This window comes from Triticum aestivum, chromosome 7D, assembly GCF_018294505.1.
Source record: "Triticum aestivum cultivar Chinese Spring chromosome 7D, IWGSC CS RefSeq v2.1, whole genome shotgun sequence".
Classification (NCBI taxonomy): Eukaryota; Viridiplantae; Streptophyta; class Magnoliopsida; order Poales; family Poaceae; genus Triticum; species Triticum aestivum.
In genome coordinates this window covers 266,715,252-266,729,229 of record NC_057814.1, presented here as the reverse complement: position 1 = coordinate 266,729,229, position 13,978 = coordinate 266,715,252, and the positions used below count along the sequence as shown (strand labels likewise).

At 46.4% G+C, this 13,978-nt stretch overlaps 3 protein-coding genes across 4 annotated transcripts in view; all 3 read right to left on the bottom strand.

The window, feature by feature from the left end:
- Positions 1–200: 200 nt before the first annotated feature.
- Positions 201–1,225, bottom strand: LOC123169666 (chlorophyll a-b binding protein of LHCII type 1). Its single transcript, XM_044587543.1, has one exon. The coding sequence runs from the start codon at positions 1,141–1,143 to the stop codon at positions 358–360; it is 786 nt and encodes a 261-aa protein (XP_044443478.1). The 5' UTR covers positions 1,144–1,225; the 3' UTR covers positions 201–357.
- Positions 1,226–1,724: 499 nt separating this feature from the next.
- LOC123163716 (probable rhamnogalacturonate lyase B) lies at positions 1,725–6,467 on the bottom strand. 2 transcript variants are annotated; one of them, XM_044581070.1, is made up of 16 exons: positions 6,137–6,465; positions 5,905–6,001; positions 5,687–5,808; positions 5,495–5,548; positions 5,259–5,378; positions 5,061–5,180; positions 4,834–4,975; positions 4,574–4,744; positions 3,931–4,086; positions 3,530–3,636; positions 3,312–3,405; positions 3,071–3,212; positions 2,827–2,983; positions 2,632–2,748; positions 2,378–2,504; positions 1,725–2,226 (listed from the first exon to the last, which is right to left on the bottom strand). In XM_044581070.1, the coding sequence occupies exons 1-16, from the start codon at positions 6,148–6,150 to the stop codon at positions 1,957–1,959; spliced, it is 2,010 nt and encodes a 669-aa protein (XP_044437005.1). In that variant the 5' UTR covers positions 6,151–6,465; the 3' UTR covers positions 1,725–1,956. The 2 variants fall into 2 exon arrangements, with proteins under 2 accessions (XP_044437005.1, XP_044437006.1); XM_044581071.1 differs by having other exon boundaries at positions 2,006–2,226; positions 2,319–2,504; positions 6,137–6,467.
- Positions 6,468–8,530: 2,063 nt separating this feature from the next.
- LOC123163717 (O-fucosyltransferase 6) overlaps positions 8,531–13,978 on the bottom strand; it is a 7,017-nt gene continuing 1,569 nt past the window's right edge. The window contains exons 4-10 of the mRNA XM_044581072.1: positions 13,870–13,946; positions 12,952–13,040; positions 12,658–12,841; positions 11,978–12,159; positions 9,851–9,953; positions 9,427–9,758; positions 8,531–9,327 (exon numbers count right to left, since the gene is read on the bottom strand). Of these exons, the coding sequence (XP_044437007.1) occupies positions 8,832–9,327; positions 9,427–9,758; positions 9,851–9,953; positions 11,978–12,159; positions 12,658–12,841; positions 12,952–13,040; positions 13,870–13,946 (1,463 nt within the window). The 3' untranslated portion in view covers positions 8,531–8,831. The remainder of the gene's footprint in view (positions 9,328–9,426; positions 9,759–9,850; positions 9,954–11,977; positions 12,160–12,657; positions 12,842–12,951; positions 13,041–13,869; positions 13,947–13,978) is intronic.

Sequence of the window (13,978 nt, the reverse complement as noted above, 5' to 3'; positions counted from 1 at the left end):
CCCCGCACTCGTGAAGTTTCAAATTCTCTCCCGGCAGCTATCTCCGACTCCTGCTTATACACGGCTGGGCCTCGACGTGGCCGCCGCTCTTCATGCTGTTTCCGCCTTAGGCCTCACACAAAGCGGAAAGTGAATGACAAAAAAAAAATCAAGTACTTAATGTTTAGCAAACCCGAACAATTAATGTCCACTCGTATTCATATGGAAAATGAAAACCATGCATTTCTCATATAGACATTTCATGTTCCAGACGGGCCCTATTTGTAAACATCTTTGATAGTGTACAACATCAACGATCAGATATTAATCATACATCCAGAGTACACATATACTCCTGAGAAGTCGATTTTCATGTGTTTACTTGCCGGGCACAAAGTTGGTGGCGAAGGCCCACGCGTTGTTGTTGACAGGGTCGGCGAGGTGGTCAGCGAGGTTCTCCAGCGGACCCTTACCAGTGACGATGGCCTGCACAAAGTATCCAAACATGGAGAACATTGCAAGGCGGCCGTTCTTGATTTCCTTCACCTTGAGCTCAGCAAACGCCTCCGGGTCGTCGGCTAGGCCAAGGGGGTCGAAGCTGCCACCGGGGTAGAGTGGGTCGACGATCTCCCCGAGCGGGCCACCGGCGACGCGGTACCCCTCGACGGCGCCCATGAGCACGACCTGGCAAGCCCAGATGGCAAGGATGCTTTGAGCGTGGACCAAGCTAGGGTTGCCGAGGTAGTCGAGGCCGCCCTCGCTGAAGATCTGGGAGCCCGCCTTGAACCAGACTGCCTCGCCGAACTTGACGCCGTTGCGAGCGAGCAGCTCGGGGAAGACGCAGCCGAGCGCGCCGAGCATGGCCCAGCGGCAGTGGATTACCTCGAGCTCGCGGTTCTTGGCGAAGGTCTCCGGGTCGGCGGAGAGGCCCGCGGTGTCCCACCCGTAGTCGCCCGGGAACTCGCCGCTGAGGTAGCTCGGGGGCTCGCCGGAGAGCGGGCCGAGGTAGAGCACGCGGTCGGGGCCGTACCACGGGCTGTTGGAGGCGGAGGCCTTGGGCGCGGCCTTGCGCATGGTGATGCGGCCGCCGCCGCCGAGGGCGTAGGAGGCTCCGGCGAGCTTGATCGCGGGGGAGGAGAGCGCCATGGTGGTGGTGGCCGCCATTGCTGCCGGATGGAACAGAGCAAGCTGCTGATGTGCGGCTGCCGCTGCTACTGATGGGTGGCTGCGTGAGGAAGGGAGGAGCAAGGGAGGGAGGTTAAATACCAGGCCGCGCGCGCCAATGGAGGGGGCCACGTCCTTATCTCGGAAATCACGATCTGCGGCGCGATTGGCCTGCGGGTTTGAGTAGGGTGGATGGGGTGGCTGTTGTGGCGCGCATGGGGCCGGACACCTGGACCCGGACGACCTGAAGCGGCCTTCTCTGCGGCTAGGACGATCGGCGCGCATGTGGCCGAGGAATGTCGTCGAGTTCCATTCATGTCTCCCTCCCCGCCAGAGAGGCACGTCCAAAAGTAGAATCATTCATTTTTTCCTGTAACATGCACCCTGTATTGTACAGGTACTATACGGCTACTAGGAAACTTCACTGCTATGTGTGGTGAGATTTTGGCATTACAGCACCAAAACACTTTCCAAAAATACACCACGGTAGCAAAACAGAGTTGACAACACAGAGGCATATATGCTAGCTGGAACAAACACCTCAGTCTGCACTCTGCAGGTAGCAAGTAAGCCACATGTAGTAGTAGAAACAAGGAAAGCGTATAGATAGATTATATGCATGGTGTAGTATATGAATTACTACCTCCGGTACATAATAATTGTCGCAATTTTGAACTAACCCCATCGGCACTTGTTTTGGATCGGAGGGAGTAGCAGATGGATGCTCTGCTGAATCATACAGTACATTACAGCTGTACTAGCTAGCTAGGTGTCACATATACAAATACAATACGGCTAAGGTAGGCTAATTAATTAACTAGCTTTTGGGCTTGAGTTAGCGGCAGGCACAGCACAGGGTCCTTCCAGACGCAGGTAGTCGTACATGACCCCCTGGAACGGGCTCTGGTTCCTGGGCTGCTTCAGATAGATGGTGTTGATCCCCCGGACAAGCCAGGCGCCGCTCACGCCCACGCTGAAGAGCCAGTAGAGGCCATGGATCCCGTGCCTCGCGATCGCGTTGTCGCGCCCGATGAGCCCCGTGGTGAAGTGAGGCACCGCCCGTGCCTCGTCGTTGAAGCGGACCTGGAAATGCATGCAACAGGATGATGATGATAATGATGATGATGATGATGATGATGATGATGATAAGAAAGAGAGGACTCAAAGCAACCAACCAACATGAGCATCAGCAAAACAAAACGTTGGGGTTGGTTCTGGGAATTCAATTCAGAACCTGCAGTTCAGCGTTGGCTGAAGACGCGAGCGCCACCCGGAACTTGTACGTGCTGTTGGGAGGGACGGCGTCGAGGCTGAACCTTATCTGCCATGTGGTCGGCTGGTACGTATCACCATCACTTCTTCTGCAGTTCAGTTCAGATAGGTGCGGATCAGGCAAGATGTTAGTGCAAACACTTCTATGATTTTTTTACTATTCTTTGAGGGTATTTGAAATGATATCTGAGTGAGCCAACAACAGACAGACATCACCTGGTAACTTGAGCGTAGAACCAATCAGTGCTGTAGTTGCTTTCGCCGATGGTGTACACCAGATCACGGTCCGGATACAGCTCTGCGTACCTCTCCCAAAGCCCATACTGCCTGAACCTGCATGTAACACCCGGGACAACCGTGTGATTAGAAACAACTTGACGATTAATTGCTGGACACAAAGGTTTCTTTCACCTGTCAGGATGGTTGATGAACAGTCTATTCACATAGTTGGGGTTGGGGTCTGGAACGTAGAACTCGGCAGCAGACCTATCGGGTATTCCGATCTCCCACATAGTCGGGCCGTCTCTCGGTGGCTCGAACACGAGGTCACCCAGATAGATATCGTCCCCTGAACACCATTGCTCAGCAATCTCTTGTCAGGACACCAATCATTCAGGTTAGAGGCAGGCTGCAACTAGTACTAAGCCAGGCTAACCTGAAGATATTGTTAGTGTGGCATCGAATCTGTAGTCACCGATGAAACCTGGAACCCACGCATATAGATTGTAGTTTCCAGTTACAATGTTCTTTATGTAGAAGCTACCATCTGCATCTGCTTGACACCAGAATTGGTATCCCTGCAAGTCAGGGAAAAACTTCATCATCCACAATAATACAGACCATATAAGCATTTGGTAATGTTATACAGTACTAGCTTATAAGCATGTGGTACGTACCTTGCACTCTCTTTGCCACGATCCAGCCTCTCCTGGTAATGCTAAGCCTACATAGGCTGATGCGGCATAAAGATCCTCATCCTCTATAATATACCTGATGATATATATGGTAGTAAGATATGCATATGTATGGTGCTTGAACTAGATCTAGGGTAATTGAAAATTCAAGTTACTGTGAACCTTATCTAGTTGTACATAACTGGGAGATTATGTACTACCTGTCTCTTACAAGCAATCTACCAGAGATACGGCCTCTTTGCTCAGTCTTCTGGAAATCCTCTGAAAGTGCAAAATCATAGGGCCAGCTCTGTTTCTCCATCATCACCTGATTTTCCAAGGCAAACATTAAAGATGACATCAAGTACCGACCGAGTTACTTGTGTACTGCTCATAACAATATAGTACAAAATACTCCCTCTGTAAACTAATATAAGAGCATTTAGATCACTAAAATAGTAATCTAAACGCTCTTATATTAGTTTACGGAGGGGGTATAAGCCAGTCACTCTGCCATAATTGCTGTCATTTGATAAATTATACTAACTTATGGAGTGCTCTCTTGTTGTGTGAAAATTGAATTGTACCCTAAAGTACTACTTATTTGCTGAACTATAATCACCTGAACTTTTGCATCCTCCCATAGTAGACTTGGGTCAGATCCGTCCTGACTGGAGTTAAGGTACATGAACACCGGTCCATGAACCTTTTTCCAATATTCTCCATTCGTGAACTTGGGCGAAAGGTCATCCCCAGCATAATGAGCGCTAAGAAACATCTAAGACCAGATAAAAAGACCTTTCAGAACTTCGTTGCATATTAGTATCCAATAATCTGAGCTCAGTTTTAGCCTGTTAAATTCCAGATCATTGTTATAATTTTTTATTTTTTTGAAGTAGCCACAACATGCTACTCATAAAAGGAAAAACACAAATAAAAACAGTAAGGGCTTATTTGGTTTGGAGGATTTATGTAGGATTTCTTTCCTATGAGCATTCGTTTCATAGGAATATAAGTGCTAGATTCCTAAGGATTGTGCCTATATTGGCCTAATTCCTGAGGATTCTTAGCATTAGGTGAGGTCTCATAGAAAATTCCTAAGGATTCTTAGCATTAGGTGAGACCTCATGGAAAATTCCTAAGGATTGGAGTAGATTTGACATTTCAATGCTTTACTTTTCATATTCGTATGATTTGAGAATCCTGTAAAAACGAATGAGCCCTAATACAGGGTAAATATTATTTTTGTCAAGGTCTGAACATACGGCGAGCATAGTGGGCCCGACATGAGATGTCAAGTTCTGCTTCAAAGGTCCTCCGGTACGGAACTCGTCGCTCGGCGTGATTTGCCAGAAGCCAATCGGAGGATCAGATGACACCCATCCATGGACACTATTGTATCGATCTTCACACGAGTATTGGTACTTGTCATCAACCTTGATAAACATATCAGAAATGTCGAGCTTATTCAGAATGAAGTCAAATATTTATCATGGATAATCTTGTTGTATCTCTATTAGCTTACCTCCCCTCTGAGTTTAGGATTAATTGGGTCCACAAGGAGGACAGCCTCAGGGTACGCTAATTGCTGGCCGCGGGGAGGCAATCGGTCATCAGGCATCGGCATTATTCTCTGCCTGTTGTCAGCCATTGCCATGTAATGGAACCTGCATTCCACCAACACGTAGTTTCAGTGGGAAGAAAAATAAATAAGTGAAGAGCAAAAATTCTTTCTTAAAGTGGAGAACCAACTTGTCTTTTCTAAGCTTAAAGGCCACCCTGGTCTCCCCAATGCCAAAACCAGGCCACCCTTCCTTGTGTTCATAGATTCCATATGTGTAGAATCCCGAGGAGCCGCGAAGCACGATGAACCTGTATTTATACATACAGAGATAAACATGATTTTCCCAGAGTGGAGTGGTGAGAAGAGCTCCAAATTCATACTAGTACCTCTTGTCGATGATGAGCGGAACAGCTTTCCCTTCCTGAGAAGGATCCCATGATCTAGTGAAGGAGACCTCAGCCTGGTTTTCATCATGATGTATGATGCGGAACTCTGTGCCTTTGATCCTGCGTGCAAGCGTTCACTTTCAACCTCCTTTTCGAAAGAAAAGAATAAACAAGAAGAAGAAAAAAAATAGAGGGGAAATGAATGAAGTCTGAATTATGAGCTCCTCTTATCTTACACATCAAATATTCCAGTTCGCTGTCCTGGTGGATTCCATACAATGTCCCAGTACCTGACAGAAGATGAAGGTGCATTGCTTAACTCACCTCGCCTCGGATAGTACAAGACAAATCGACAGATATAGAAAAACCACCACACCTATAAGCTGAAGCTCTAGCTAGAAACTATGCGTGCTGAGTAAGATTGGTACCCTCGGTTGTCTTCTTTGTTAAGAATCTCCATAAGATTGTCCACACCGTTGTAGCGCACGCCAGTCACAATACCGTCGGGGTTGGACAGCGTCAGCTCGAATATGTCATTTTTAATTATAACCTGCACATACATGGCACACACGAAACATGCATGTTATTGTTGGCACGCGCCAACCATATAAACATCGCCAGGAAGCAGGAGCCAGGAGGCACTTACGTATCTGCTGGTGACCTTGAGCTTAACACCGTCCATGGCGTCGCCGGCTTCCCCTTCCCGTGGAGGGCCCAAACAGCAGCGCACCAGGCTCCTGCAGCTGGTCCAGAGAGACGAGGAAGCAGCATTACGTATATATAGAAACTCACTTAGTGGAGCGAAGCACAGGAGCAAGCAAAGATTAATGGCAGTGCACCCGTGGCCATGCATGCAGTGGAAGAAGCAGAAGTAGTACCTAAGTTTCGGCATGGGGTGAGAGGACGACGGATCCCCTCCTCCACTGATCGATCCTTGTGCGTGCCTGGAGAATAATGTGGTGTGGTGTGTGGTGGCGATGTTTAGATGGATGGGCGGCCAATTATCCCTTGGTTTGGAAAGCAAGCATGCATGTGTGCCATGCGTGGAGTTGAAGCCAAGGAGGAGGAGGAGGAGGAGGAGGAGGTGCGGCAATGGCGTGGTCCGCCCTGCCTCTCTTCAATTCGTTCCGGGGTTGTTGGCCGGTAACAGTTGGCGCCTCTCTCTCTCTCTCTCTCTCAAGTGCGGCCGGCAGCCGAGGAGACGATGGAATATCTACATGTCCACAGCGGCCTGCAGCAACACAACAGAGACATGTCATTGTCGAAAAGATGCCCACTAATCAGTCATCCGTCTTTTGAGTAATATAATCCAGTATAAGTAATAGTAGATGTTTTGCGAGTATCGAGCAGCTCCTTCAGTTAATTTTTTTTTTGCGAGAGAGCTCCTTCAATTAATGAAGGGATGTTTATCGTTACCTGCTACTTATATGCTCCTACTCACTGTATAGAAATTAAATAGACGATGCTTGCAAGTAACAAACTAAGAAACAGCAAAGTTTGTTGACTGTCCCTGTGCTGGACATGTAATAGGGCTAGACTTTATTTTGGTGCCGCTCAGGTTTTCGCCCCATAGCGTTCGTTTCGACATCGGGCGAAAGTGGTGAGTCCCTGACGGTGCGTTGAACTTGCTCGCCCTCTCTTTTCCTGTCCCCTGAAATGTTGTGTTTCTTGAACTAATATATTTCTGTTCATTTGCAATGTGAAGGGGGTTAGCCCGGTTAAAAAAGCCCAGCAAAGAGTATAGTATCTCATTGGTTGTAATAACAATTACTACTCCCTTCGTTCCAAAATAAGTGTCTTAACTTTAGTACAACTTTGTACAAAGTTGAGACACTTATTTTGAGACGGAGGGAGTACTACATAATTTGTACAGTTTTTAGGCGCCTAATTTTTCTGTGGCTGTCAGTCATGTAACGTTGCACATCACTTGGACCAAGTACATAGATTACTAAAAATGTGCAATTTTAGCAGACGTAACGGCAATTTCTGATCTTTAATTATTCTAAGGAAGGTTTGATCTTTAAGTTATCTATAGGATAGTTAGATATTGACACAAGGACGTTAGAAATGCTATTAACCAACTGAAGAAGTAGCTAGCAGCCTAGCAGGATTTGTTTGTATAGCATTTCAAGCACGTAACGTGCCTAACCTAACCATACTATCACAAATGAAGTCGTTAGCAGTGGCCGGACGGTGAAGCACTGGCAGGACGCGCCTACTGATGTGGACCGCCATGGCTGCCACGCCACGCTCAAACTGGAGATGGATGGACACCTCGCACGCACCCCCAAGTCACAACTGCCGTAAGATAACAATGATTGAAGGAAGGTTTTGTTTCCTGAAACAACAGGAAGAACACCATGGATCGATGCATACAGCGTTGAAAACTTGAGATGGGGCACGGGAACTGCAGGCAGTAGCGGAGTAACAGTGATCATGTCATGTGATCCGATTCCAAGCCCATAGTACATACATAGACTTTCCCTGAGCTGCTCCCGCTCACGGGGTGCAAAGAGACCGACCTGTGATCCATGCCAAAAGCCTTGTGGCTTTGGAACTTGGAACTTGAGTAGGAAGTAGATACAATAGGTAAGGACAAAGAGGAGCAAGAATCTCCCACGAAGCTACAAGCGTCCTACATGGATAGATAGATCACAGGACAATAGTGTAGTGCTACCTTGGACATGGAGATTGTAGAGGACTTGCCTTGTTTTGTTCAACCTCAAAGAGAACGCAATCCAGGCTGCTCTAAAGATTTTAGGAGAAAATACTCGTCGGAGCTGAAACGTTTCAGGGCTTGGGCGAGGTGGGCGAGCGCGAGTAGCTTAGTTTCTATTGTACTGGTGGAGTCGGGTTTCATGTACTCCCTCCGTCCAATAATAATCGTTTTTTAAGCTAACATAGCTGAAAAAAATGATCTTATACTGTGGAACGGAAGCGAAGAATTCATCGCTAGGATAAGGCTCCGAACAAGGTCGGGGGAGTAGCATCTTGCTGTTGGCTGGAGCAGAGCGAGGACGCCATTTGGCACGTGATCGGGCTATCAAAAGAACGCACCATATTTCATCGGCTGCAATCAGGCTGTTTATTTCTATGCGTATATGTGCGTGGCATTTGTAGAACCTCCGTCGGAGGCGACAAGAATTCTAGAACCAATTTTTCAAGGGGGGAGTTCATAAACAAGTTGATCGGACAGAAGGTATCTTGACCTGGCAGTTTTGCTGAAATGCAGACTCCGCGGGCGTGCTGCTCAAATGCCCATGCTGCAAAAATAAGCCAGAGATGTGCATCTTAGACACCACCAGAGAGAGTTACAGATAAGTGAATAAAACACAAACAAGCGCATGCTACAACATACCACACACATTACAAACTCGACGAGATCAGCGCACAGCCGCTATGATACCGGACTAACGAAAGCCGAGGATACACTACAAGCTAACTAGAGTAGAAAGGGGGTGGGTTATTTTACACAGCACGCAAAATATGTACATTTAAAGGGGCAAAATCCATCAGCTGCTCACCAAAACTCTGCCGGCTGGTTAACATCTACCTACGGCCTGGGTAACTTGTCTAATCTGAAAGAACCTCCTCCAGCTCAGGATCATCTGGTCTCACCAACGCATCATCCTCCGCTTCCGGGTCAGCTATCTCCTCTTTCTCTTCACTAGTGTCATCTTCTTTCTCCGCACTAGTGTCGTCTTCTTTCTCCACGCTAGCGTCGTCTTCTTCCGCACTGGATCCTACCAACTCCTCGTTGGTATGATTAGCAACTGTGGGCTCGGTAATGGCTTTCCTACCCTCGGTGCCATTAATCAATCCTTGCTCGCTTCGAGGGTTAGGTTTGGTCGGTGTTTTGGGATCAGTGTTTTCACATATACATGTCGTGGGGTTCTCGTGGAACTCCCCCCTTCCTGGCCTCAGCTCTTTGGGCTCCCCCATAAATCCTTTCTGGGCCATGTGCACTTTGGAGGAGAATGCATCCCAGGACATGTTTCCTCTGCTCAAGAATAACGAGTAGAGCTTTCTCGCATTTGGTCGGATCGTTCTCTTATGCCCAAGATATCTCCTGCCACGGCCACCAATGCATGGTCAGAACTAACATTAGATTCGTATACAAGGAAAACCATGATGACAACCAAGGGATATCAGAAGAATAAGGTTATACCTTCGCCCAGCCAAAATTTTGGCCATATTACCATTGTTGTTAGTCACAAAAGCATCACTTCCATCACAGACAATGAAATCAAGTGCGGCCATGCGAGATGAGTACTTTGAGAACGGAGCCAGCTCGTCTTTGCTTGTTACTGTTTCTTTGGTATGAAGATTGGGGAATAGCGCTTTCAGGGGTGCTAACGTCTTTGCCCCACCATATATATCTCCAGAGGCAACATAAATATGAACATTCTTTCTGTAGCCCAGTGCCCTCAACATCAACCCCACCTCTTCAGGAGTTAGTGGGCACCTACCGTGCCTTCTTTCTTTCTCTGGATTGCTAGCCTGAAATGCAAAATAGCAAAGGTTGCATTCATAATATTTATATGTGACTTCATGACTAAGTACCTAACAATACATTATGATATCATACACACATGCAAGGTTTTCCATCTCTTCCGTATCACACCAAGTTCTCTCTTCTCCTTTTCTCCACCACCGTAGTAGCACCCAGAAAAGGCAAGCATATCCGGTTCAAATCTGGCATCACAAAACATTGACACCATTAAAACTAAATATCCCCGCGCAAAAAGGAGTGCACAGCAATTGGGATAAACATTTTTGTAGCTTTGATAGTGCATTTTTGTTTTGAGAAGTAGGGCCAAAAATCACATTTGCTGATGGAGACATAGACAGTTTACTTCACTAGCCAAGTGTGCAATTAATCCTACGAATCTAGCAGCCAAATATACAGAGGACCATACTTAATTGTTTTTTCATAATGATTTTAGTTGTCAGAAAACCAGCCGGACGATTTTTCCTTAAGTGAGGAGCAGCAGGGGTTTTTTTATGGGAGCAGCAGCCGGTTCATTTTCAATTTATTTTTCTCCTTCGAGCGAACAGCAGAGAGGAAGAGCGCACAAAGAGAAGCGTGCGAGCACTGACAGGCTGGCCCACCAAGCGTTTTAGCAACTACTGACCTGGGGTAGATTCTCACCTGAACGGGCTTGCATCTCCACTAAATGGGCTGTCAGCCCAACCTAACGATCAGAGCCAGAGGTGTTTGTCTGTCGAACGCTTTCTAGCCATCAAAACACATCCGGAACGGGCCTGAGGACGTTGAACCATTTTTCCATCACTTATAGGTGGCATGATGGGTAATTTTTATTAATTTCGAGGGTAGTTCTGATGACGGACCAACAACCAAGAAAGCCTCCTCCCTATATATTATTATTAGGCAGAGAGTGTTTGACCATATAGACATCTCCCTTCACTCCTTTGTACATTCCCCCTGTAGACTATGCTCAATTAGGGTGTTCCTGGTAAACAAGGCATCATGCTCATAATATCAATAACATACTTGCTAAGAAGCTGGCATTATGCTCATCCCCAGCCCGGTCGACCGATCCTTGTACTCTAAACTGTTTTGACTCATATCAAACTATGCTCTTCACAGCACAGAATGAGATAACCTAATACTCCCTCCTTTCCAAAAATATAGTGTATAATTTTTTTGAAAAATCAAACTTCTCTATGTTTGACCAACTTTATAGAACAAAATTTGAAAATCTACAATACCAAATCAGTAGGTCATATATCAGGCCCCCTTTGTTTGGGCTACGGATTCTTGAAAATCAGCTTCAGCTTGGATTCTGAGAATCAGCTGCAGCTGCAGATTCTGGAAATCTGAAGCAGCCTGTTTGTTTGCCCTGAAAATCTGAAGCAGCTGCAGCCCCGAATGTACTGTTTGTTTACCCAACGCCAAGAACAGAGCAGAGATTGGGGGCGGAGCTCGAGCAGCGGAGGTGGAGGTGGGGTTGGGTTGCCGGAGTATGGGGAGGGCAGACATGGAGGCGCCGGATCCGCCCGTCCTGGAGCCAACGGGGTGGCGTACGCGGAGATCGGGGCGGCGCGTCGCTGGCGGTGCTCGTGGGCAGCGGCGGAGACGCGGCTCCTTGGCCGGAATACGGGGAGGGGCGGGGGTGGTGGCGTCATATCCGCCCGTCCTAGAGCCGATGGTGCAGGCGAAGGTGGCGGCGGAGGCAGAGCTTGGTGGTCGGAAGATAGGGGCGGGCCGCGAGCGGAGCCTGCGGGCGAGGCCGAGGGGCAGGGCCGCGCGCGCGGAGCCTGCAGGCGAGGTACTCCTAGGCGCCGCCGCCGTCGGGCTCCGCCTGATTCTCCAGCCACAGCAGGCACGCCTCCTCCGTCGCGGTTGCCGCCGTGGTGGTCGCCATGGGAGGGAGACGAGACGAGGGGGTTTGGGCGTCGTTGACCCGGCCTGCGGGGCACAAAACGAACCGTTTTGTTTTGCGGGAAGCTGCAGAATCGGCCGAATCATCAAAATCGCTGCTTCTGGATTCCCTTTGCTGGTAGTTCATTTTTGGAATCGGATTCTAGGAAGCTATACGGGAATCTGACGTGTTTGTTTGCGCTTCTGATTTTAGGGCCCTAGAATCTGAGAATCAGAAGCTGTAGCCCAAACAAAGGCCACCTCAGTAAGCTTTCTCTCACTTGGCATCAAAGAAAAATGTGAGCTGAATCATGAGAATTTGAAGTGTGGGCACCTTAAATGAAGAGCAATAAAATATGTGCTCCTCTCCCGCATTCTCTGTATTATCTTTTCACCCATTTCTTGTATTGGGTCAGTAAATCTCAATGCATGGTAGTTAACTCTGCACCTCAGCTTTTGCAGATCAGAATCCAACCTGTTTGCTAGCCTATAATCAAATTTTGTTAGTCGAACAACCTGCATCAGGTGAAAGAAGGGATATAAGCTACCCTAGTAATTTAATCACAGAAGTCAAGTCTCTTACATTGTCACAAAAACAACTTCTAATAGGGGGCTACAGCTTCCGAAAATGCTAACAAAATGAAGCAGTAATATTTTCTTTACCAAAAAGAGTTCTTAACAGTTTCCCAGCAGAAGAAGTCATTTTGAAAAACAATATGATCACGCAGATTGTTGTCTAAATTCAGGTTTAAGTATAGCTCCATAACCTATTGTCCTAGTGCTCCACAGCATGGAGTCTACAAATGCCTTGTCCATACTCCTGTTTTATGTACATACTCTTTTAATATAAACATGCATATGTACTATTGGGGCCTTTCGTATACTTGCATATGAAATGCCCCTGTTTCACAGTTCATACCATCCGAATGAGGATGCATAGTAGGCTAATGCAAGTGATAACAGCACATCAAATAACTTATGTCAGTAACAAACATTGCTATCTACAATACTTACATGTTTCTTAACAAGTGCAGGCAACACACGGTTCAAGTAACATCGCTGAGTGCATTTGCGGGGCACACGCATTCTATGAGGAGCCCACAGTTTACCTCCTATCTTTGGAAGCTCTTTCACAATCCTTACATCCTTTGATAGAAATGAGATGAACCAGTCGGCGTTAAAAATTTCAGCAAAGTCACTGCAGAGTGCAGAGAAATGGTATAAACACAAACCACACATTTCAGTCTTCTTAAAAACATGAGCAGACCTAGAAGGCTAGGATGAGAAATTGTTGGTACTCGAAAAAACCTTGCATCTTTCCAGAAGGAGGTTTGGTCCAATTTGGGAACAACGAGTGTTGCATTTAAAATACGTGCAGCAACAACAGCATCAATTATCTGAGAAGAAGGACACATTAATCAGGATAATGGGCATAGTTATGAACATCATAATATGTAATCAGAAAACACACATAGCTACTACAGAGTTAGCTGTGAAATATGAAGAGACGCTCCTAAGCTTACACACTTTCAAAATAAAATTGCAGAGACCTCAGACTTCAAGCTTTGCCACATCCTTACACACTACTATACTCGGGAGGTGCCTAACTGTTAACAGAATTAGCCTATACTGTTCAAAGTCTGACTGAAGATTACTAATGGTTTTAAATATTGCAAGAGAATACAAGCTCTAACTTGTGTTTTATGTGAAGTACTACTTACAATACTCATGAAAAGATATGATCCATATTTGCACGCTTAATTCTGGATATGTGGGCAATAGGCTACCTGCTTCTTCAGGTGATATTGCCTAGAAACCACATCTTTTCAAATTTCAAAAACGCAAGGAAGTTGGCATATGTGTATCAATAAGTTAGCTTTGTTATGCATTTGTATTCATATGTAACGATACCAGCTCAGTTCTAATACTGAATCCAGTATTAGTTTAGCCACTTGAAAATATACTTCCTAATGATTATTTCATTTATAATCGGGATATCTAAAACATAGTAAACCTGGAAAAGAACCCTTGGTATTTTGGAGCATATAGAGTAAATAAAACAATAATATTACAAAAACAAACTCAAGCTCTAGCACTAAGAAAATGAGACGTATTAAGACAGTAGGGTTTCTTCATATACATATTTAAACTGGTTGTTTACATGTTTTGCATCTACATGCATTATAATATTCGAGCAGGAACATGTGGCAGTTGCATATGTCTTACCCCTGTTCTCTGTTGATTGAGGCCTCCACTTGTAACAATCATCAAATAACGGTCTGGATGTGTCATAACACCTGAATCTGCACAATTTGAAACACTTCAGGCGGCGGCG